This window comes from Falco punctatus (assembly GCF_963210335.1).
Source record: "Falco punctatus genome assembly, chromosome: 1".
Lineage (NCBI taxonomy): Eukaryota > Metazoa > Chordata > Aves > Falconiformes > Falconidae > Falco > Falco punctatus.
The window spans coordinates 108,702,976-108,725,052 of NC_137580.1; the positions used below are offsets into that span (position 1 = coordinate 108,702,976).

Genomic DNA, 22,077 nt, shown 5'->3' on the forward strand with positions numbered 1-22,077 from the left:
AGAGTTGTAATGCTTGCTTCCAGGAAGGTATGTTCTGTTACAGGTCCTGGAAAGCTACAAACCAAGTACAGGGGCCCAAGTGTCAGTACAGCAGGGTGGGGGTTGCTGCAGTTGGTGTGTTAATTTTAGTCTAGTCCTGAACCAAGGGTGACTGACAGTGCTGTGAAGCTACCAGTCACGGTATGCTGGGGTGGGCGGTAAGCAAACATGAACAGTGGGGTTTGGTACAAGAACTTGTCCACCCCAGTAACAGACTATTCAAAGTAAAAGAAGCTACTTGTTTTAGAATGATGTGGAAGCTGTGAGCTGGGGAAGTTTCAATAACATAATTGAGGCAGGTGAAAACTGCCTTTAGTGAATGGCAGTATGTGAGGGGTTTTAACCTCTGGTTTAAATTTTATGTGATTCTTTAATGCTGAAAGCGTGGGACTTCTCAATATTTTTTTTGGTTTTTTTTGGGGTGGGGTAAGGAAAGTCATACAGATGGGCTTAGGCTGGTTTAGTTGAGTGGTGGGGTCTTGTGGGTGTAATTGTGCCCCTTCACAGAAACTTGTCTGGGTTGTAAGGATTGTGGCTGTCAATCTTCATGTGTTGAATTTTGACAGCTGCTTAACTTAAAATAGGAGTCTTGGCACCTGTATGCTGTGTGTACTGTGCTGGTGCACTTCAGTTTTCACTGGTAGCCATGTGTTTTGCACCATCTGGGTAGATACTGGCAACTGTAGCATTGCAATCTAAATTTGTTCCTCTTGGCATTTCAGCTTTCAATGTAACATAACCTATCTGGGGTAAGAATGCACTTGCATTGGCAGTGCATTCTTAGCCCAGCTTCAATTGTGGCCAAAAAGTTATGCTACTCTTTTTGTAGAAAACTGCACATTGAAACCAAGTTCAATGTGGTTTTGATGGTTGTAACCGATAGCTTTCTTTTTGGGGTGGTTTTTGTTGGGTTTTTGGGTGTTTTTTTGTTTGTTTGTTTTTTTAGCTGCAGGGCTTGCTTCCCTGTTTAAAGAGATGGTTTCCTTGTATTGAGTTTTTCTGCAATTGCTGCTTTGGCTTTTTCACTCTATGCTTTTTGCAGTTTAGCCGCTTAGCCAGGTCTTGCTTTTTTTTCCAGTTTAGCCACCTGGGCAGCTTGCCCAGAGAGGTGGAGACTCCTTTCTTGGGGATACTCAAAAGCCATCTGGACATGGGTCTGGGCAGCCAGCTGTAGGTGGCCCCAGTTGAGTAAGGAGGCTGGGTGGGACTGCCTCCAGAGTCCCTTCCAACCCCACCCATCCTCAGATCCTGGGTGTCATAGTATGGTCCATGCTGGTTGGTAGTGTATAAACTCCCTGAGCCATCTGTAGTCTGGAGATGTGGCACTGAATGAATTTGCATTATTTTTTCTGCTACAGATTTGCTCCATGGTAACGAAGAGGTGTCCTTTCTCAAGCTGTAATAATTGAGCTGTGCTGCTGCGTGGTTGCAGACGCTGGTCGGATAACGCAGGCTGCAGGTAGCGCCTGCTTTGGTTTAGATGCCAGCCTGTGCATGGCAGGTGGCCTTCCTCCCGGGTTAGTCACGGGAGGAGAACCATCGCAGACACACGTTGCTCCTGCACTGTGGTGCCCAGGCTCATTAGGCAGTGCCAGCTGCTGCTGGCGTTGCACAGAGCTGTGTGAGGGGTTTCAGGACGGGGACCCCGGCAGGGTGATTCGGACCCCGGCAGGGTGATGTGTAGCTGGCCGGTGGGTGCGCACCAGCTGCTCAGCGTGTGCTCACTGGAGCTTTACCCAGGCTGAGCCAAACCCCTGGTGAACCATGGCCTCTGGTGGTGCCGTTTGCGGAGCCATGCGTGGAGCCTGCTTCGCTCTGCTGTTGCACCTGGGGGAATAAGCGGTGGGCAGAGGGGGGAATGTTCAGGCATTTTGTGATTGTGTGTACAGCTCAGGCCTAGTCCAGGCAGCCTCACTGTGCCCGTGTGCTGTTTTCCCCAGCCCTGTAGGAACATTTCCTTAGGTGGGGCTCGTGCTGAAAGTTAATAAGCTCTACGTTTGGCTTACTAGAAATAGTACAGAACAGCACATCCTTAAAGCCAAAGCCCAGGGAGTGACGTCCCCAGGCCCTGCGGTGTTGCAGCACTTACCTGGGGGAAGAGCTCAGGTGGCTGGCTGTGGGGGCACGGAGCTGGGCTGGTCCCTCTTACAGGAGCTGTGTTATTGAGGCTTCTGATCCCCTGCCTAATGGGGGGTAGCCAGATGAGGTGACTGCAAGGCATTTCATCATTAACAAAGAAAAATCTTTGCAATTTATCTTAAATGAGGTGAATTAGGGAAATTATATAAATGACAAGGAAATGTAAACACAAATATGCATAACATGCATTGTTTGTGCTGAACTAGTTGTGAACAAAAGGCAAAGTGAGAGGTATCAGGCAGTATGAATGATTGATGTTGTTAAGGTATATTTATTTTTCTTATGATGTAGCAGTACCTCAGTTCAATCTGCTGAGAGCCAACTATTCATAACTAAAATAAGAATGTAATAGGCTTTAGCTGGAATCTATATGCTACTGAAATAGAATAATCCTAATGCTCCCACATTGACAACAGATTCTGATAACATCTTTTAATCCTGCTGCAAGCTGAGCTTTGTGACTGGCCTTTGGTTTTTTTCTTATAGCTTCAGTTGCTATCTAGCATGTTCTCTCTTAAAAATTAAAAAATCCAAGATTTGGGGGGTTTTGTTTCCTGTGCTTTTAATAAAATACTTCTGTTTTAAGAAGACAAGTGAGATAACCCTGTTATACTGGATTTGGATGCTTTTATTATTTTGCTCAGATAGCAGCTGCCCCAAAATGTAATCATATAGGGAAAGTGAGGGTTAAGGCAGGTAAACACTGGGAATACCTCAGGGGTTTTGCAGTCTTGTCTGCAGTTCCAAAGGGATAGTGTAGCAGCTTTGTTCAAAGATCCTTGGCTGCACATTTTTATTTTTATGGAACTTCGCTGCGTCATCAAAACCAGCCTTATTTGGAACTTGAGTTTTCAAATTAGAGAAGTTTCTGTTAACTATATTCTGATACAGAGTAAGTGAATGGCTGTAATTCTCACAAGTATATGCTTGCAAATCTTTTTTTTTTTTTTTTTTTCTCCCCCCCCCAGGAATTTCCTATCCAGGTTGTTTTCACAAGCAGCAGGAAATCAGATTTGCGTAGAGGCCAGTGGGTGTCACTGTTTCGCCACAGAAGTGTTGTTTTGGACCATGACTCTTGGATTTCGTATTTTGCCGCTATTTGATTGTCAGTGGAGTATTCCTTCAGGCTGTAATCCTACAGAAAGGGATACATCAAGTAGTAAGATACTTCCATTTAAGGAATAAGAGAAGTGGATGGTTCCTTCAAAGGCCTAAGAAGTATATAGATAGGAGCCTTTAAATATTGTGATGTAAGACCAGTAGTTACAGAAATACTGTCACATAAATTAATTGAATCCCCAGGCTGTCAGACAAGTTCTGACAAGGAATTGTATTAAAGAATATTTGCATTTTAGATTGGGTAGTGGCTGGTGTCTTTAGACGTATAGATTCCATCTGTGTAACTATAACAAATGAAGCTGCTAAAATTCATCCCTTCACTGTGGGTTTCACATAACAGTTAAACGAAAAAAAAGTCTGGCCTTGCAAAAATACTAGATTGTTTCCCAAGTATGAAAGTACATCATTAAAAGAAACAGGTTTTTCTTAACCATGTGGCTTTCTTGGGGTTTGAATGAAGCACTGGTTGATCTGTTGTTCTGGAGAGAATTTTAATGGTCCACCCTTGTGTGCTTTATTGCAGGCGTCCCTTCTCCTGTGAAGATGATTTTGACCTGCTGCTCCTTAAACCGGCTGCAGATCAATGCTGTAATTAAATTACAGACCCATGTAAGTGACTTTGTTCTTCTATTTACAGCATGCAGAAAATGTGATATTAATCATAAGACTATTACATTTTTCAGTATTTGGTAAAAATGGGCACTTAGGTGAACAGAGAATATATATTTTTAGGAAATGTGCCTGTTTCCATCTTCTCAGAATGCCATCTTCCTCGTGCTTCCTTTTGCCTTCTGTTTAAGCAGGTTGTGGTCATTGCTTTTCCTGCCATGAATTACTGTGCTTCTTTGTATATCATCTATAATTATATCATAATTATGAATATATTTTATAATATTATTAAAATACAATCATTGATTTGACTTAAAATTTCACTTAGTAGTTAAGAGTTTTCTTTCTCTCTTCCCATGCTTAAGGTTTCCACTGAATGTCTTTCCTGTCAGGATAAACTTCACGCCATCAGACACATTGTCATCAGTAAAGTAAGTACTGAGCAACTGCAGGATTCCTTCTTGTTCCCCCAAATAAAAGCCTCAAAAGGCAAGAGGATCACATGTTGCTTTTGAAAAGTCAGGCTGGCAGATAGGTGAAATGAAATTGCTTCTTTTGTTCTCCCTGCATGCTGCTTTGGATGGCTTTATCCTGAGTCCTAACAGCTATCAGGATTTTAAATTTTGGTGGCAAGATGCTTGTTAAGCATCATAAGCGGCTCAGCTGGCTAGTGTGCAGCAGTGACATAATCCTATTACTGACCTCAGAACACTGTCCCTGGCAAGCGCACATCTGGGCAGATCTTGTATTTTTTTTCTGCCTTGCTTCTCCCTACTCTGAAATGGAAGTGCAAGTGTTTACCGTAGCGTACTCTCTGCGAAAGCATGTGCGCATGTGTGTGTGCATTCCAGTGTTGCTGTGTTCCCCCAGCAGCTCCATGTTTCTGTTTTGCTGTGGTGACCTCTCAGCTGGCGGTGATTCCTTTCCCAGCAAGCTGCACATTCTCCTTCCTCTGTGTAAGCTATTAAAACCAGATGCACAGAAAGAACTGTGCTATGATGCACTTTTGTGGGCTCATTTCATTCCTTGGCTAGAATGGTGGGCTGACTCCCATGAAAGCTCGGGGGAAAGCCCAAGAGGATTTAAACCCCTAAGTCTGAGCTAAACTCCTGGGCCTGAATCTATATTAATATCACAGTAAATAAAGTGTAACACAAGTAAACTGAACTAAATCAGTGCAAGGCTGGAATGAGAGACAGGAGAAATGAGATCTGGTTTTGCAGATGTTATCTGCAGATGTTTGTTCTTCATAGGCTATTCTGTGGGTCCTAATATGTCATTAAGCCTGGAAAGAGTAATTAGCTTTGCATTTTTCCTGGATCAGCTTAATTTTGAAACACAGGAATCTGAGAAATAAGCTTGTGATCTCATGCAAAACCATGAAAGAGGAAAAGACACCCTGCCATTTAATGGGTGTATTTATAGGAAGGTCGTCTCACAGCCTGCATCTGACTCAAAGTAGAAGCCATCTGGGAATGTTTCTATGGGTGACATTCCAGGAAGTCTCACATCATCCTGCAGTCCTGTCAGATGGGGATTGCTTTAGGCTCTTTTGGCTTGTGATGGCTTTGGAAGAAGAAAGCCACAGCCAGAGTTCAGTGTGTCATGATGTGACACCCCTTCTCAATGTTTTTGGACTAATGGTTAACTAGACATTTGAGATTTCTCATGGAATGTGCCTCTGCTGTCAAGCTGTTGACTAGAAGAGCTCTTTGCCATTTTGTTAGTTAGTAAGATTCTCTAGATGAACTGTAGATCACATAAATGTCTTTGTTAAACTGTCAGTCCTCTACAGAGTACAGAGAGAGAATCACTCTGCAGCAACATTGTGCTGGGGAAGACTGTTGAGGCTGTGGGTGCTGAATGTCCTCCTGCATGAAATAATGATGATCACACTGCCTCCTCAGGCCTCAGTTCTGTTAGGAGTGGGAGAGAAAAAACAAGACACTTGGTGTGGGCTGATGTCCTCTGTTTCCCCTGGGTCCTGTTTTGTGAGTGATAAGTGAAGCGGTATGTGTGCGTGCGTGGTCTCAACAGCCGTTAGTTGTAGGGATGGCCACTCCGTGCTCCCAGAAGTAGCCTCTCCAAGACTAGTGCTCCTTTGGAGAACCAATCCATTAAGAAATGGACACTAGTGGCAAGTTAAGTAACCAGTGGCTTAAGTCTTTTGGAACTGGGGCTGCTTTGTGCAGTCTCCTGTGCTTGTGATGAGCAACTGACACTGTAGGGTAACATTCTGGCTAGTTTATTGTCACATACAATTTGCACTGCCTCATAACTAGGGTGTGTGAAGTTGTGTGAAGAGAACTGGCTTCCCACACAAACAGTCGACCTCAGCTGTTTCACTGCATATTTGCTTGTCCTGGGGCTAACTAACTGAGAGCGCCTTGTGACAAACCTCACCACTAAACCACGGGCTGTAGCACTGTCAGGGTCAAATCAGCCGCCTCCCTTGAGATCTGAGCAGGCTGTTATTGAAAGCCACGAGATGTTGCCTCTATACTTGCAGGCAGGGGTTAAGCATTATGAATTTGCGGTAGCCAGCCAGCTTTCCCATATAAGAGCACTGCACTCATTGGCTCTCTCTTATTGAGAAATCCATCTAGTAATTTCCTGTGCAAGCCCTTCCTCAGTTTGCAAAAGGCTATACAGTTGAGTAAATAACAATAATCTGTGGTTATTCCTTCTCACAGGAAGCCTGGATTCTCTCATGGACCACCACCAACCAGGAGTTCTATGCTGTGCCATTAATAGACTGCTAATATGAGCGTGGTCTTCTCTGCAGAGGAAGAGGACTCTCACCCATGGATGTAAATAATTTGGGTTCTGCTTTCATGCTTATTAACACTTGTTGGTATTTGGCTTGGTTTCTACTGAGAGATTATTTACCCTCTGAGGGATCCGTTGGGACTCCTTGTCAGATCAGTTCTTGGGTGGAGCTTGCAGCAACTTGGGGTAAGTGCTGTGCTCTTCCTCTTTTGACAGCAGAGCTTTTTTGTGCTGTGCTACTCAAAATGGCTTGGTAAAGTTGCAGAAACAAACAACTCAGTTCTTGAGTAGAGAAGTGAAAGTTGAGCTGGCAAACAGAGTGCGCACTCTGTGTTTCCTAGGGATGCACAAAGTGGATGTATGCATTATAGGGTGATTTTTTATAGGACCGTTTTGCTCTTGCTTTTAAACCAGACAGTCTGTCTGTACAAGACTGGCAATAAATAACTCTCTCGAGCGCTGTGGAGAGATGGAAACTGCAGCTGAGAAATGATTTTGGGGAAAGGAAGACAGAAAAGCACAAGCAAACTATTATGGAAGTACAAATAGCCCTCTAAAGGATCAGCAAATGTGCCAGTAAGTGTTTTGGGGGAGGAAATAAGTCTGAAATGGGATTATAGGGTGTATGCCTGTGTGTGCAGAGGAATGTTTGTCGTTAGAGTGCAGACTAAACTGAATGGCTGAATTATCATAATGGTTTGTCTTGAAATCAGCCCTTGGATTTCTTGCTGTGAGCTGCCTAAAGATGTTTTGTGGCTCTTTCCTGCCTAAAACTATGTTTCTCCACATCCTAGTCTAAGCCAGAATGTTTATGCTGTGTCAATTTACCTCTTTGCTGGTACAGGCTATGGAGTCTGGCTGTAGTCCCAGCAAGGGAGATTTCTCTTCAGAGAAAACCTGTTAACCATTTGGAGGGAGTACATGTGAAAAAGACGGAGTTATTACAAAAAACTCTGCTTCAGGTTGGTAATCATGGATGTTTCCTTGCTGCCTCACAAACTGTGTGTGAATCTGCAGTCATATGCTGACTACAGCTAGCTTGCATTGGGTGTGGATCTGAGATGCATCAGATACACATGAAGAGATGCCTCAAAAGAGTAAAAAAGGAGTACGTATTAGATGGGAGAAGTGGGCTGGCTGGGTGCTTTGATGAATACTGATGCTCTCTGTACAGCAGATCTGGATCCAGCTGTGCTCTTGGGAGAGCTGTGCTCTGTTCAGGCTCTGAGGGCTGTGAGTGTCCACATGGCAGCTGGGGTGGGGTGTGTGTTTGCCTGTGCTGTGGAGCTGAAGGTTCAAAGCCTGTGCTTGCATGGATAGCCAATAGCTCCAAATGTTGGGGAGATCCCACTCACTTTAACCCAGGGTGAAATGTGAGAATGTGTGAGGGGAACATAATTTGTGCGTATGTTTTCCCTGTAGAAATAGCATAATGCTTACCAACAGAGAACATGAACAAACTTACTGCTCTGTTCCAAAGAAGGCTAAAGTTATCTTATCTTTTTGGCCACTTGGTGACTAGCTGTGTTGGCTGCACTGAGACAAGAACAATGATCATAGTCTCCTAAAGATCCACTTTCTTTGCCTTTTATGTAAGGAACCTGTGCTGCTGCCAACAGGTGAGGTCATCTCACGAAGGGGGTTCAGATGTTCTGCAGACAAGTTGCCTGTATTCCATGAACTGCTTTTGAACTTCTTCTCTAGTGATACCCTATTTATGGCCTTGATCCTTTATTCAGATGCTGCTACTATGCAGAGTTTAACTCAAGCTCTCCTTCAAGGGACCCACAGTCAACTGTAGGAATGCTGGACGTGCAAACATGCTTACCTCTTTGTGCCGCACCAAAAGCATTCTAGCTTTGTGAACAAATTGTGTTATTCTCCCTCTCCCTTGCAGGTTTAGTGTCCCGGTGGGGAACATCTTTGGTGATCTGCAAGACCATCTATGCTGGAAATGGATAACTTCACAAATGGGCAGCCAGGCCCAGGTCAGAGGAACAGGTTGATGGGATTGCTAGAAACAGATGACAGTATCCAGGAAGATAAACCTGCATCTAGTAAAAAGGAAGAAAGATCAGGACATGGAAAGAAAGGCGAGCCACGACCCTTGGAGACACCTTATCAGAAGGAGAGCAGTGACTTTCTTCCTAAAGTCAAGATTAATCTGAACTATCGGCCAGAACTCGTCAGCAAGTGAGTAACTGTTGGGTTTTTGACAAGGGTATGATCCCTGTTGATCTGTACTGATCCCTGCTGGTAGGGGCCTATAGACTTTACCAAGTCTAAACTAAAAGTGGCAGTGTAGGAATATTACAGGCATATGGTAGGAGGTAATTAAAAGCAGAAAAGGAACGTATTAGCCCTTTCCTTCTCTACTTGGAAGGTATGTGTATGATGTGTGTTGCGTTTTTGGGTGTATCTGAACTAACACTAAATAAGCCAAGTTGGGTGTCAAAGCAGCTTAGCGTGGAGCCCTATACAACTGAACTGTTCTTGCCACAGAGTGCTTCACACCATGTGATAGGACTGACTCTGGTCCTGCAGCTATCTTGGGCTTCTCTGTCTTTGTACTCTGGACGTGTTCCAGGGTTGCACATCAGACTGGATCTGGGAAGAACTCCAGCTGATGGAAAGAGCAGCCACTTAAGAGAATTCTGGGAAATAACTGCCTCTATTTTTCCCTTGACTTAAAAATAAAATACTTGGGTTTTCTGACAAACTTTTCTGCCTCCCTCCTTTCTTACACCATCCCACTAGAATTTACTGTACACTCTTGTCTTTCACACTCCAGAACTTCTTAACATTCTTAACACACAACTCTGCATTTCTTCCGTAGCCAAAAGGACCCAAATCGCTTTGACAGAGACAGGCTCTTCAGTGCAGTCTCAAGGGGCAGCCCTGAGGCACTGGATGGTTTACTTGAGTACTTGAGGAGGACCTCCAAATTTCTCACCAACTCCGAATACACAGGTAGATTCCTGCTCAGTACTCCATAAACAGGGCTAGCAGAGGCGGTGCTTGTTCATGTAGGAGGGAAGCAGGGGAACTTGCTCATGGTTCTTTGCTTTCTCCAGCCCTCTGTCCATTATTTTATTTTCCTAATGTCCACCTGAGGATGGAGAATACCCTTAGTTATGGCATCCTAAGGCTTTTGCCTCTATTGCAGACAAAAAATACTGAGAAAGGCCTTTAAAATAATTATTGTGTTTGGTTCTACAGTGAGAGTTATGTTCTGAATCAAGTAACATAGATGTGTGCAAAGTACTTCCATGACCCGTTTAATACTCTTTTTCTGCTAGATGCGAAGACTGGGAAGACCTGCTTGATGAAAGCTCTGTTGAACTTAAAAAATGGAAAGAATGACACAATCCCACTTTTGCTGGAAATAGACCAAAAGACACAGAATCCCAGGCCACTTGTCAATGTGGCGTGCTCTGACTGTTACTACAGAGGTAAGGTTTCTGTTCTGATGCTGTATCAAAGCAGCTTCTCCATTAGACGGGCGAGATGTGCAGATACCAGGAAAACAAGGGGAAGTGGTAGTTCTGGTGCCGTTACAGTTAACAGCCTACTCACCTCTTATTTCTGATTCTGGTACTGCATCTTCTTCAGCCTTGAATTATAGACCTCAGAAAATTTGTTCTTGGTTTATAAAACAGAAGTTATACATGTTCAATAACCCAAGAATATGAGAAGGTTTGCTTGGGAAAGCTTAAAAAGCACATCTAAAAGTGCAAAAGCAGTAGTATATATCACTATTAAAGTAAGTTCTGCTGTTTGTGTTATTCTTTTAGTAGCAGACACGCAGCCTAGTCATGTACATGTATGGCTGTCTTTATCCTCTCATATCTGCTTGGGATCTTAGGGCCAGGCAGGAACAATTGCCTGGTCTTGTGTTGAATTTCTGGTAGTCTAGAGGCTTGTCTTCTGACTCCGTGTTTGCAACGTACTTTTCCAATGAACGCTGCTGAAAGTCATCAGTTGCTACCCACTCCCTGCCCAGCACTGAGGCTGCAGCATTGCTATGCAGAGCGTACAGCAGTTGTTGAAACAGCGCTTCCCTAAAGAGTCCTTTGCCTGTTCCCTCTGATAGTGACACTGAGTGATAGGTTTTGCCTGTTTCCTTAGGCCAGACAGCACTACATATTGCCATAGAGAAAAGGAACCTAGATTTGGTGAAACTTCTAGTAGAGAATGGAGCTGATGTCCATGCCAGAGCCCATGGTGAATTCTTCAAGAAGAAGAAGGAAGGAATTTACTTTTATTTTGGTGAGTCAGTGTGGAACATGCCTTCACTTTTTTCATTGTTGTACTGTATATGATGCCACTAATTCTTAGTTGGGTTTTGCCCTCTGTGCATGGGTTGCCATCTCCACCATCCTGTAATTATTTGAATGGCAGAATCCTTTCACAGTGAGGTGTCCAGTGAGCATTTGCCATCAGCTTTGGTTTTATGTATTTAATCCCATCTGAGGGGCTTCAGACAGAGAGAAATACTTGGTTAGTTTAGAAAAATTAGGAGTCTGGGAAAGTGTTTCAACTGCCTCCAGAAATGAGTATTGTTTACTGCAAAACCTTATGTGAAACTAGAGACGCTGAGAAAGAACTTGTTCTGTGCTCCAGTGGTAAAACTACAGGCTAAATATATTTTGCTTTTATTTTTTTTTAATTCTTTTTCACCCCTTTCTGCTTCCTGTCCAAATACTGTCCTAATCTCTTCAGGTGAACTCCCTCTCTCCTTGGCTGCTTGTACCAACCAGCTTGAGGTGGTGGAATATCTACTAAACAATCCCCACCAGAAAGCCAGGCTCCAGGAGCAGGATACACAGGGCAACACAGTCCTCCATGCCCTGGTGATGATTGCAGATGACACTGAAGAGAACACCAAGTTTGTGAGCACAACATACCTTGAGATCTTGAAGGCAGGTGTGAAGGTTGACCCAACGTGGAAACTGGAGGAGATAGTGAATTATGATGGATTAAATCCTCTGCAGCTTGCTGCCAAGACAGGCAAAGTGGAGGTAAAGGCAACTAGAGGGAATCCTGGGGGTTGCTGAGGGAACAAGGAAGACCATAGTTACACCCTTAATGTAGCAGTGGGATTTGAGGTAGGGGCATCTTGCACCCAACCCATAAGTTGCTAGGACAATAAAGGAGGCCCCCACCAGGCCACTCCAGTTAGTGTCCTACAGAGTCTCAGCTGGCTGCTGCTGCTCTCTGTCCTAGCCAACACAGCCAGACTGAACCGAAAGTGGTTCTACTCCTGGAAGATCTGATAACAGATGTAGTTAGTTTGCCTTCTTTTAGCCAGATAGTCTGGTGTTTGGCTGTATCAAAGCATATAACGCAGAAAGCCCAGGTGTCCTGTATTTGAAGGTGATTTGGGTATGTATGCTTGTCTCATTTTACACCTTCATTACATACATTTTTTTCTGGTACGTATCTGGTTTCTCTTTAGATCTTCAAGCACATCATCCAAAGAGAGATCAAAGACCCAGTGTACAGGCATTTGTCACGCAAGTTCACTGAGTGGACCTACGGACCTATCCATGTGTCTCTCTATGACTTGTCGTCTATAGACAGCTTTGAGGAAAACTCTGTGCTAGAGATTCTGGCATACAGCAGTGACACACCGGTGAGTGTGAGACAGCAACATTTTTTCTGCCTTTCTATAGTACTGCTCTATAATTACGTACATCATGTCAAGATAATGTGGTGTTTCACATGATTGTTTTTCTGGAAAAGAGATGCATGATGGAAGTATGTGCATATTTTATTATTTTTAGTCTGCTTGGTATGCCTTTGATAATCTATAATATGAGAGAAATTTTTGCTCCTTTGGTTGACCTAAGCCTGGGTGTGTCCAAATACCTTGACAAAGCCAAGCAGAAGTTACTTCTTGTGGGATGGTTGATTTCATTCATACTGAAAGACCTGACTGAATAAACCCTTAGCAATATCCTAGTTGGAGCCACTGAACTCCAGCCCTGAAAAAGACGATCCTCTGGTGATTTTACATTCGTGTTGGTACATGGGTACATTTTTGTTGTTTTTCTGTAGAAGCGGTACAAGATGGTGGTTCTGGAGCCACTGAACAAACTGCTTCAGCAAAAATGGGAAACGTTTGCTTCCAAGAGATTCTACTTCAGTTTTGTCTCGTACTTGTCATTCATGATCATCTTTACAGCCATTGCATACTATCAACCCTTACGGGTAAAGGTAGGTCCAGTCGTCTTTTGATGTGGAAAGGCCTGAATGGATGGAACTGATTTTAAAAGGTGCAGGGTGGTTATCATCACTACCTCTGCCTGTCTTCAGTGTTTTGGTTTTTGATTTTATCTTGCAGCCTTCATTTCCAATGGAGTTCACGGCTGGAGGCTTCTTGTGGGTCTCTGGACTGATCATTATCTTGCTAGGAGGCATTTATCTAATCTTTGCTCAGGTATGGGGATCTCTTGTCTGGTTTCATTGTAAGAAAGAAACAAAAGGAAACTATTCAGGATGTGCATGAGTGGATGGCAGGAGGGAGTCCTGTCAGCACGATCTAGCAGTGACAGGGATGGCATGAACCAGGCTGCTGGGCAAAAGGAAGAATGGGTTCACAACAGCAAATAGGAGAGACTTCTGTGATTTATGGTACTAAAACGCATCCTTGGCATTTAATGCAATCTATTAATAAAGACATTGGGCTGAGCTATGATTCAGCCCTTGTTTATCCTTGTCCTTTATAAATAAGGCCTTTTTTTTTATCTTGGAAGGATGACTAGCTGAAATTTGGGATCTTGAAAATGAAAGCCCGAAGAGGAGCTTATGGAGCAAACCTTTCCCCTGACCAATAAGCTATGCTGGGCAGGAATCACTCTCTAGCATGCCCTGGTTTTTTGATGAATGACTGCCATTGATTTTTCTCTAATAGAGTCTGTACTTGCGGAGGAGACGCCAGTCCCTGAAGACTATGTGTTCTGACAGCTGCATTGAGATCTTGATGTATGTCTCTTGAGGTTTTTTGCACAGTGAAAGCACGGGTGAAATTGCTTTCTTGCTTCTTCTACCTGCTGCATCTTCTCATAACCCTTTGTTGTAGTGGACTTTGCTGGATAGGGTCTGCCCTAGGATTTGTAGCAGAACACAGTGAAGGTCAGACCCTCAGTTTTTCCATAGTTAAGAAAATATGCTAGTTAGAAAAAGAGCTCAAGTTCTTAATCATACTGTCACTGTGGCTCAAAATTGGTTGAAAGGAAAACAACTTCTCAGTTTTCTGAGGAGAAATGTGTATAGATGCATCTATGTGCATGTATGTGTGCATGTGTTCATAAGTGTTAAATTTTTTTTCCATTTACTATCAGTTGTGTGAGTTACATCAAGCAGTTCAGAGTTTCCATACTGTGAGATTAACCAGTTCATAACAAAACTGTAATAATTTCTGCATCTGGTTATAACAGGATTTGCTTATATAAACTATGTGTCTGATTGACTGCCACTTCATATGTTCCATGTAGCCTTGGAAAATGTGTTTACTTTTCCTTGCAAAAGAGAAAAGATCTGCAAATGGGCCTTTTTTGTTGAGGTAAGTCAGTGTGTCACTCATTCTATTTCTCTCCAGCTTCATCCAGGCCTTCTCATTGTTGCTGTCAGCAGTTCTGTATGGTGCAAGTTCAGAAAACTACGTGGCGGTGATGGTGTTCTCCCTGCTTTTGGGATGGATGAACATGCTGTATTACACTCGGGGCTTTCAACGCACTGGGATCTACAGTGTCATGATACAGAAGGTCAGTACTTGGAAAAAACTTTGTATGAAGAGCTTTTGGGTGTGAGGAACTAAACAGAAGTCCTGCAATTACTTTTCTCTGAGGACCATGAAAACTGTAAATGGAACTGATGTACTGACTGTGGAAGTAAAGATATTGCAGGAGTGGATTAGATCAGTGTCTTCAAGGAAGCACAATTGTGGCTAACCATTAGTTTGCTGTCTTTGAATATAGGAAGTGACAGCAGCTGAACTTACCTGTTTGTCATAAAAAACCTCCAAACTAGCAGTCAAAACCAGTGTGAGTTCCCTGGAACTGTTATGCTTGGGCTGAGAAATGTTTCCAGGTTCATAGAGTCTGGGACTAGAAAGACAAGACAAAGCAGAGGTGAAATGAGGTGCCAGGGAAGAATTCTGATCACCACTTGTGTGACACCCAATGGCAATGGAAAATGAAGAGATGTGTGTGTTGAAACAATTTGGAAGCAGCTGTACTGGGGAATGGACATGATACTTACATGTTTCAAGGAACCTATTCATAGAAACGTAACAACAAATAAGTTCATGTACTGTCAGATTAAGCTACCAATGATTTTACTTACCCGAGGAAGTGATTTAACATGTATTAGTAGTTTTTTAAACTGGATAAAAGCATTTTCCAACTTGCTTTCAGTATTGTTGCTGGGGGTTGGTTTATGATGTGTGACAACAGGAGATCATCCAGGTGAATTCATGCGAGATAAAGAATGGCACTTCCTCTTGATTTGTGTTTCAGACTATCCTGAGTGATCTGCTGCGTTTCCTCTTGGTTTATATGATCTTCCTCTTTGGCTTTGCTGCAGGTAATGACTTGCCCAGCATTATGTTGTAGGCTGGGCTGCAACAATTTTTCTGAGTATTCAAATTCTGTTTTTCTCATAGCTCTGGTTACGCTGATGGGGGATGCTCCTTCGGTCTCTCAGAACAAGTCTCTTGCTCAGCTGGAGAGCGCTGGGACCCATGCTATGTACGGTGGGCTGCTTAGCGTCTCCCTGGAGCTCTTCAAGATCACCATTGGGATGGGTGACCTGGATTTCCAGGAACATGCCAGATTCAGATATTTCGTCATGCTCCTGCTGCTTCTCTTTGTGATCCTCACTTACATTCTTTTGCTCAACATGCTGATTGCGCTCATGAGCAAGACTGTCACAGATGTTTCTGATTATAGCAAAAGCATCTGGAAGCTGCAGGTGAGGCACAGTGTGCTGCCCAGCTGTTATGTCGTGGCCCAAGCTCCTACCTGAGTCTCATAAAATCAGAGATGGCAGTGCTTGTCTTTGTCCTAAGCCTCAGCTATAAAGTTCTTTTTTACATAAATGTGCCACTCTGAGGGTAAATTCTAACATTATTTTTAGATGTATTTAAAACTCTTGCTGTTTGCATGGCTACAAGCCAGTCCAGATACATGTGCATAAGTAACTTGAGAGAATAACTGACTGAATGGTACTATTAAACAAAGGAGCACTTTGGGATTGGGTTCTGAAGTGATTTTCCAAGTCAAAGTAGTTGCTGACTGGGGAGGATTTAATCAAAAAGAGGGGCTGGCTCTGTATGCCCTGGTTTCTCTCTGACATGGACTTCTTCTTTCAGAGGGCTATAGCTATTCTAGAAATAGAGAAGGCCTGGCTGTGGCGCCAAGGTGGGAAGAGGAGATCTGGCTGCTTCATGTCAGTGGGCCTCAATAAGAAAGATGAGCGGTGGTGTTTCAGGTAAGACGGATGTACCATTACCCCTTACACTCCAGGCCAGGAATGGGTTCCTGTGATTCGTAAGCTGGTAACCCTGAACTGCCACAGGGAATTTCAGCACTTACTCAGCGGAGTGACTCAACTGCATGTTCCTGGGTACATGCAGACTGGTTGGGGATTGTGGTACTGGAAATTTGAGAACTAGTCGAGCCACCAGCATTGTCACCAAGACGTGCTCTCCCCAAAAGATGTCCTGTTTAACCCACATCAGTGCAAGTGGTTATAGTGGCAGGGTGTCTGCAATGATGCTTTCTTTGCTGCTGCAAGTATAGCTGTGCCCGGAGCAGGCTGTGGTGGGAGGGATGCAGGCTGGTAGCCCCTTTGCTCAGGAACATGCAGCTTGGGTGCAACATGAGAGGGGAGCTCTCTTCCTCCCATAGAGGGGCTGGGAGAGCAGGTGAACCTTTTTCACCCAGAGAACCCAACTGCAGGCAGCACTTCTGTTAACTCCAGGGTGTAACAGGACATGTATAGAAAGTGGAACCTGAGAACCTCCTTTGATTTAAGTATGTTCCCTGGGAGGAACTTAATATTTTAAAACAAACAACATAGACCAGCACACAGTGTGCAAGGGGAGAAGATATGTCACGGAACTTAGACTGCAGAAGATCTTTACTTGAAAAGCTCTGCAAGGTGTTGCTACAGCCACATCATTAGGATTGCGTTAGCAGGATGAACTGGGTTTCTGTGCTTGCAGGACAATGAAGTCTGGATTGAAATGCTGCACTTCATGCATCAGTGTCTGTTGCATTTTGTCTCTCCAGAGTAGAGGAAATAAAATGGACAAATTGGGCAAAGGATGTGGGAGTTCTTAAGGAAGATCCTGGAAACACCAGTGATTCAGAAATAAATCCAGAAGGTAAATTACATCATGAAGAAAGGTCTTTAGAATCCTTTTAGCTTCCTGCTCGGCAGCTACTCTTGGCATGCTATTATGTCTTTGGTAACAGAAATTTTAGGCAGGCCAGCTTGTTCATGAAATGGCTCCCACACAGGATCCATCAATAGTAGCAGCATCACTTGTGAGCTGAGAAAAGAAAGAATTAGAGCAGGTATGGACCTGGTCAGAGTTTGGGAACAAATAGTGAGAAAGGAGGAGATGCCGTTCCTGCTTACCTCTGGTAGAAATGGCCAGGAAATGCTGCTGAGAAAAGGAAGGGCTGTTCTTCCCTTTGGCTCTGTAGCCCAAATGCATGGTGTTTTTTCTAGGAAAGGTAAAATTTTTAGGTCCACTCATGCTGCAAGTGTTAAAATCACAGGGCTTTTAGAGCACAGATCAGGGCATCAACACTGGCAACTTTGTCTAATTTTGCTGAAGATAATTATGTTTGCTTCCCTTGTTACACCTGGGAAGCAATTCTGTGTGGAAAATGGAGAGCTGTTACTTTCTCTAGAAATACTTCGTTCAGGCTGGCAGAGCTTGGGCAGAAGCTCCACGAGATTTAAACACGGCCTCCTGCTCTGCCAGCGTAGGTTCTTCCTAGATGCCAGTTTTCTAGGACTGGGGAGGTCGCAACACCTAAAATGTTATCTGGTGTATGTTGGGTTTTCCCTAAACCTGCACCCTTCTAAAAACTGCGTCCCTTTGTCAGCCTCCTGCTGACAGAGGGCTGCTGTCTTTATGTCTCCTGCTGTAGAGACACGATCATGGAAACGGATGCCACAGAAACAACTGAGACCAGCTGTTTCAGAGGAGCAGTCGCTATTGCAGCCCCAGCTATCTGCAACTGAGATGATGCCTCTAGAGGGACAAACCCGAAATCTTTAGCAGGTTTTCTGGATTGCAATCTTGCTTCCATCTTCAAAGGAGTAGTTCTTCCTATAGCGGCTGGAAGAGTTGAAAGCATTATCAGTATTAAAGTGCATTTCATTGAAGACTATGGTTCAGTCTGTGGCTTTAAATATTTTTATGCACTTTAATCATTAATTTCCTCTGAAGAAACTATTTTTACTCAACTTTCTCTGCCTGACACTTTCTTATTACTGTGTCTAAAGGTACAAGAGTGAGAGCAAGATCATAGGGGCAGTGGGCAGTGTTTTTGGGAAGGTAGTGCTTTCTGAGCTGTATAGAAATAATGCTGTTTGCCACCGAGAAACAAAGGACGGAGTGACCTATCTAAGAATGGGTCACCTGTTATTCTTTTATCACAGGAGATTGCACTGAAGTGCTTTGGAATAAAGAGTGTTGTACGGGCATAAAAAGTTGTGAAGGATGGAGTTGGCTTCTGTACAAAACGCTGTCGGTGTGAGACATGAGTGGACAAATACTCAGTCTTCAGTCATCAAGAGCCATACTGAGTCTTTGCATCAGTACCTACAGTGCTTGGTGTGTAGCCCACATCAGAATTCCCGTTTTACAGTATTATAATGAAGTCATTTGCACTATGTGCACATTTGCTGAAGATCACAAAAGCGATATGGATTTCCTGGACCTGTAATTTCACCTGGTGAATTTCTGAAACATCTGTCTTTCACAGGTTGCTTTGTCTGTGTAGAAAACATGAGCAGAATCCTGCATGTGGCTTCCAAGAGGCAGATGGGCCCAAATGCTTGTGCAGTTAACATTTCCTGTCAGTCTTAGTGGTAACCTGTCTTGCTGTAAATGGTTACAAGGACCTCATTGCTTTTTGTAATGTGCACACTGCCTCAGGCAGGATACAAAGCATGGAAAAGAGATAAAAACGAGCTGTCTCACTTTCAGCCTATATTTAAAAATAATAACATGTAGTATTTCTGTATATGGTCAATGTAGCAAGTTTACTTAATTGAAGGTGTTCATCCTTGGATGTATTTTCAGAGCTTCAGATCCTCTCAAAAAGGAAGAGAAGATGTGATCAGTGTGGACTATAAGGCCTTATTAAATTCCTTGATTACATTTCACCCAGCACTGTGCTGGCCTCACTGCCATGCAAGTCAACTCTTGTTTTTCATGACCTCATGTCAGTTTATGCAGCCACATCTGAAAATGTAACCAGCTGATGTTGCATTGGATGCATTTTTCATACAGGGAATGGCTAGTGATAACCATGACAAAGCTGCAGGCTACAAACGTTGGTAACACCTTTCCCTCAGTAAGATAAACTATGCAACTCAAGATCTCCTGTTTCTCCTTTCTGCTCTGAGCAAGTGAAGCTAGGAAGTTTGTCTTTTGGAGACAGTCATCTTAATCCTGTTGCTTACTACATGCACATGACTGGCAGCAAAAGCGTTGCTTTTAAAACTTAACTCCCTGTCACTTCAAATGGGTTCTTCCACCTGTGCTGGGCAGTTCCCTCTGCAGCTTCACTGCATAGGGTCTCTGAATCGTAGCCTAACTTTTCTCACTCCAGCTTCTGCTGTTTTCTTGCTTTGTGAAGCCTTTGGCTGCTTTTTCCATCTATGGCTTTGTCCTAAGTGTTCCCAAGATTTGGCAAGGTGCTCGTATTGCACAAAAGAATCATCTGGCATATAGTAATCTATTGCTGTGCTTGGTGCTTTGCCGTGGTAGGGACATTTTGAAATTCTCAAGAAATGCAGAATCAGATCTGCTATCCCTGCATGGAGTCTTAATAAATAACAAGATAAATCTTGCTTACTGGTAGTGTTTTTGATAGCTGTGTGCTGTGACAGCTCACTTTCAAGATAACCTGCTTCTTCAGCTATTCCTTGAACCTGCTTCTCTTTAAATCCCTTTCTTAAGCTTGCGGTGTTAGTTTATCTTTTGATCTGCATCAAAAATGTTCTTAAACATCTAGTGTCTGCTGTGAAAGAGGGCCTTGGCGTTCCTTGTGCTTCACATTCATGCCACAGACCACCAGTCCCAGCCCTCTCAAGCTCATGAATGGAGGCTGATGGACAGAAGAGAGGGACAGGCACATGCAGCAAACAGATCTGTCAGGTTGGTCAGAAGGTTCAGCAGTGCCCGGGCTGTTGTACAGTTCTTTGATGTGGTATGGAAAAAGAATATTTTTGAGGAGTTCCAACCTCTTTCCAATGAGAGGTGAGTCAGCCTATTGAAATTAGTATCGGCTGTCTCCCAGTTTTACATATTCTTAATGCACAAGGTTTGTCTTTGGTTTCCCTGTCTAAACCACTTCCCATTTTTGTCACATTACAAACAGGAAGGGTGTCTGGCATTTATTTTGTGGGATGTCTGCAGTTCCTTGCAAGAGGAAGGACTTACAAGCTGGTTCAGAGCTTTGAGGGCCCAACAGGATTTTGAGATCCACTCATAATAGATCATAATATTTTGTCAGGAAAAACTTCAGTCATTTACAGAAGAAATTATCAACAGATGAACTGTCCTGTCCCTTCTACCTCTTGTGACACATAAACCCACCTGCATGTGAACCATCCCTGTGCAAATGGAGAGGCTTTGCAGGGCTCTCATCGGAGAAAACAGAAACCTTTCACAAACGCCAGCAAAGGAACAGCTGCAGTTCCCCTGCTGCCTGTTCCGTATGTACGAGCTGTGGAGACTGAAGGGCCAGCTGTGCCATGATGGAAGGACACCAGCAGCTCTCATTACTTTCCGTGCAGGGTTATGGATGCTCAAAACCTCCCCTGTGTGATTTGGTCAAAGTTGCTTGCCTCCTGGCAGGGTAGGGAGATGGATGCAGACCTTGTTGTTGCCAAACTTTTTCTCCTTCTCTACTCGAGCCCACTTTGCCTGGTCATTGTTCCCTGTGGCTTCTCTGTTAGGCTCCAAATGCTTCCCACTGCACGATGATCTATCTCACTGCTTATCTGTGTAATTCTCTGAAAAGACACTTCATGTTTGGTTGGTATGGTTCCCAGTTCCCCATAAGGCCGTTTTCCTCAGTAGTATAGGTGGAAGCAAGACTTTCTTGTTCCTAAATGCTTTGCATATTTTATTTTATTGGTTTCCCCCCCTGTTTTTTTCCAAAACATACTCTGAAGCTGAAGCCAGTATGAGTTTGATGTATCTGTGTCTCAGCTGATTCCCCCTCTCTTCATCTCTTTTTGACTCCACTTGCAACTGAGCATACTTTCCATTGCCTCTGTAGCTAGCAAAAGGAGTCTTTGAAATGTGACAAGCAAAAGAGCTCAGACAAAGAACAGATGCTTTATGTAAGGCTACATAAGCTGCAAAGAGCTATTTCTGTGGTGATGCAGCTGGCAGATTTCTCAGCTGGACAGTTCCTGTGAGTAGCTATCAGTTTTGTTCTTCCTTGCTTTAAGAATTTAAATTTAAGAAATTTCATTTGTTGCTCTGGGACTAAAATGAAAATAAAATTGGAAAAAGGAAAAAAAGACATTTTAAAAGAAAACTGTTCCACTTTGTAACCTCACATCTGCTTCAGCAGCACGAATAAATTGAGGCCAGACAGGACCAGGCAGAGCTTCAGGAAGGCGTGACTGTGGCTGCCTCATGGCTGGCAGCTAACTGTTACTAAAATCTGAGTGCAAAGAGTGTTTTCTTCACTTCCTTTTTTGATGGGTTTTTTTTTTTTCAGTTTGGATTCGTGAGATGTGGAGTGCTGCAGCATTTCTGGACTGTGAGGATGGTTGTCAAGTGTTGTTAAACACAGGGAGTCCTTAGAGGAAGAGAGTTGGAAGTAGCTAGAAAGTGGGTGTGATTTGTTGCACTCTTCTGAGAATGCTTGGGAAATTTACACTTTCTGGGCAAAGAGAACTGCATCTCTGGAACAGCTTTCTCCCCTTCCCTGCACCTTCCAAAAAGATTTGCTATGCAGTTAACTCTTCTGATTGCTCAGCATTTGCTACTTCAGCTCATTTAGCACTTGTAATAACAACACATAGCACCTGAATAATACTTGCTACACAGTACTCTGATAGTATGAGCTGTTTGGGAGTAATTGTGTGCTAGTTTGGTCCAGATGAGGGTCAACAGTACTGAGAAACAAG

At 43.5% G+C, this 22,077-nt stretch overlaps 1 protein-coding gene across 4 annotated transcripts; it reads left to right on the plus strand.

The window, feature by feature from the left end:
• Positions 1-116: 116 nt before the first annotated feature.
• Positions 117-18,084, plus strand: LOC308062141 (transient receptor potential cation channel subfamily V member 2-like). 4 transcript variants are annotated; one of them, XM_080383186.1, is made up of 21 exons: positions 117-3,906; positions 4,272-4,337; positions 5,692-5,916; positions 6,600-6,861; positions 7,090-7,251; positions 7,520-7,637; positions 8,573-8,868; positions 9,512-9,645; positions 9,975-10,127; positions 10,804-10,944; positions 11,398-11,696; positions 12,134-12,310; positions 12,736-12,894; positions 13,022-13,117; positions 13,592-13,662; positions 14,279-14,444; positions 15,198-15,264; positions 15,344-15,651; positions 16,052-16,170; positions 16,907-17,068; positions 17,802-18,084. In XM_080383186.1, exons 7-20 carry the CDS (start codon positions 8,621-8,623, stop codon positions 17,022-17,024), a joined length of 2,256 nt encoding a protein of 751 aa, XP_080239312.1. In that variant the 5' UTR covers positions 117-3,906; positions 4,272-4,337; positions 5,692-5,916; positions 6,600-6,861; positions 7,090-7,251; positions 7,520-7,637; positions 8,573-8,620; the 3' UTR covers positions 17,025-17,068; positions 17,802-18,084. The 4 variants fall into 4 exon arrangements, with proteins under 4 accessions (XP_080239312.1, XP_080239314.1, XP_080239311.1 ...); XM_080383188.1 differs by having other exon boundaries at positions 16,974-17,068; XM_080383185.1 differs by having other exon boundaries at positions 16,974-17,068; positions 17,847-18,084.
• Positions 18,085-22,077: the final 3,993 nt, after the last annotated feature.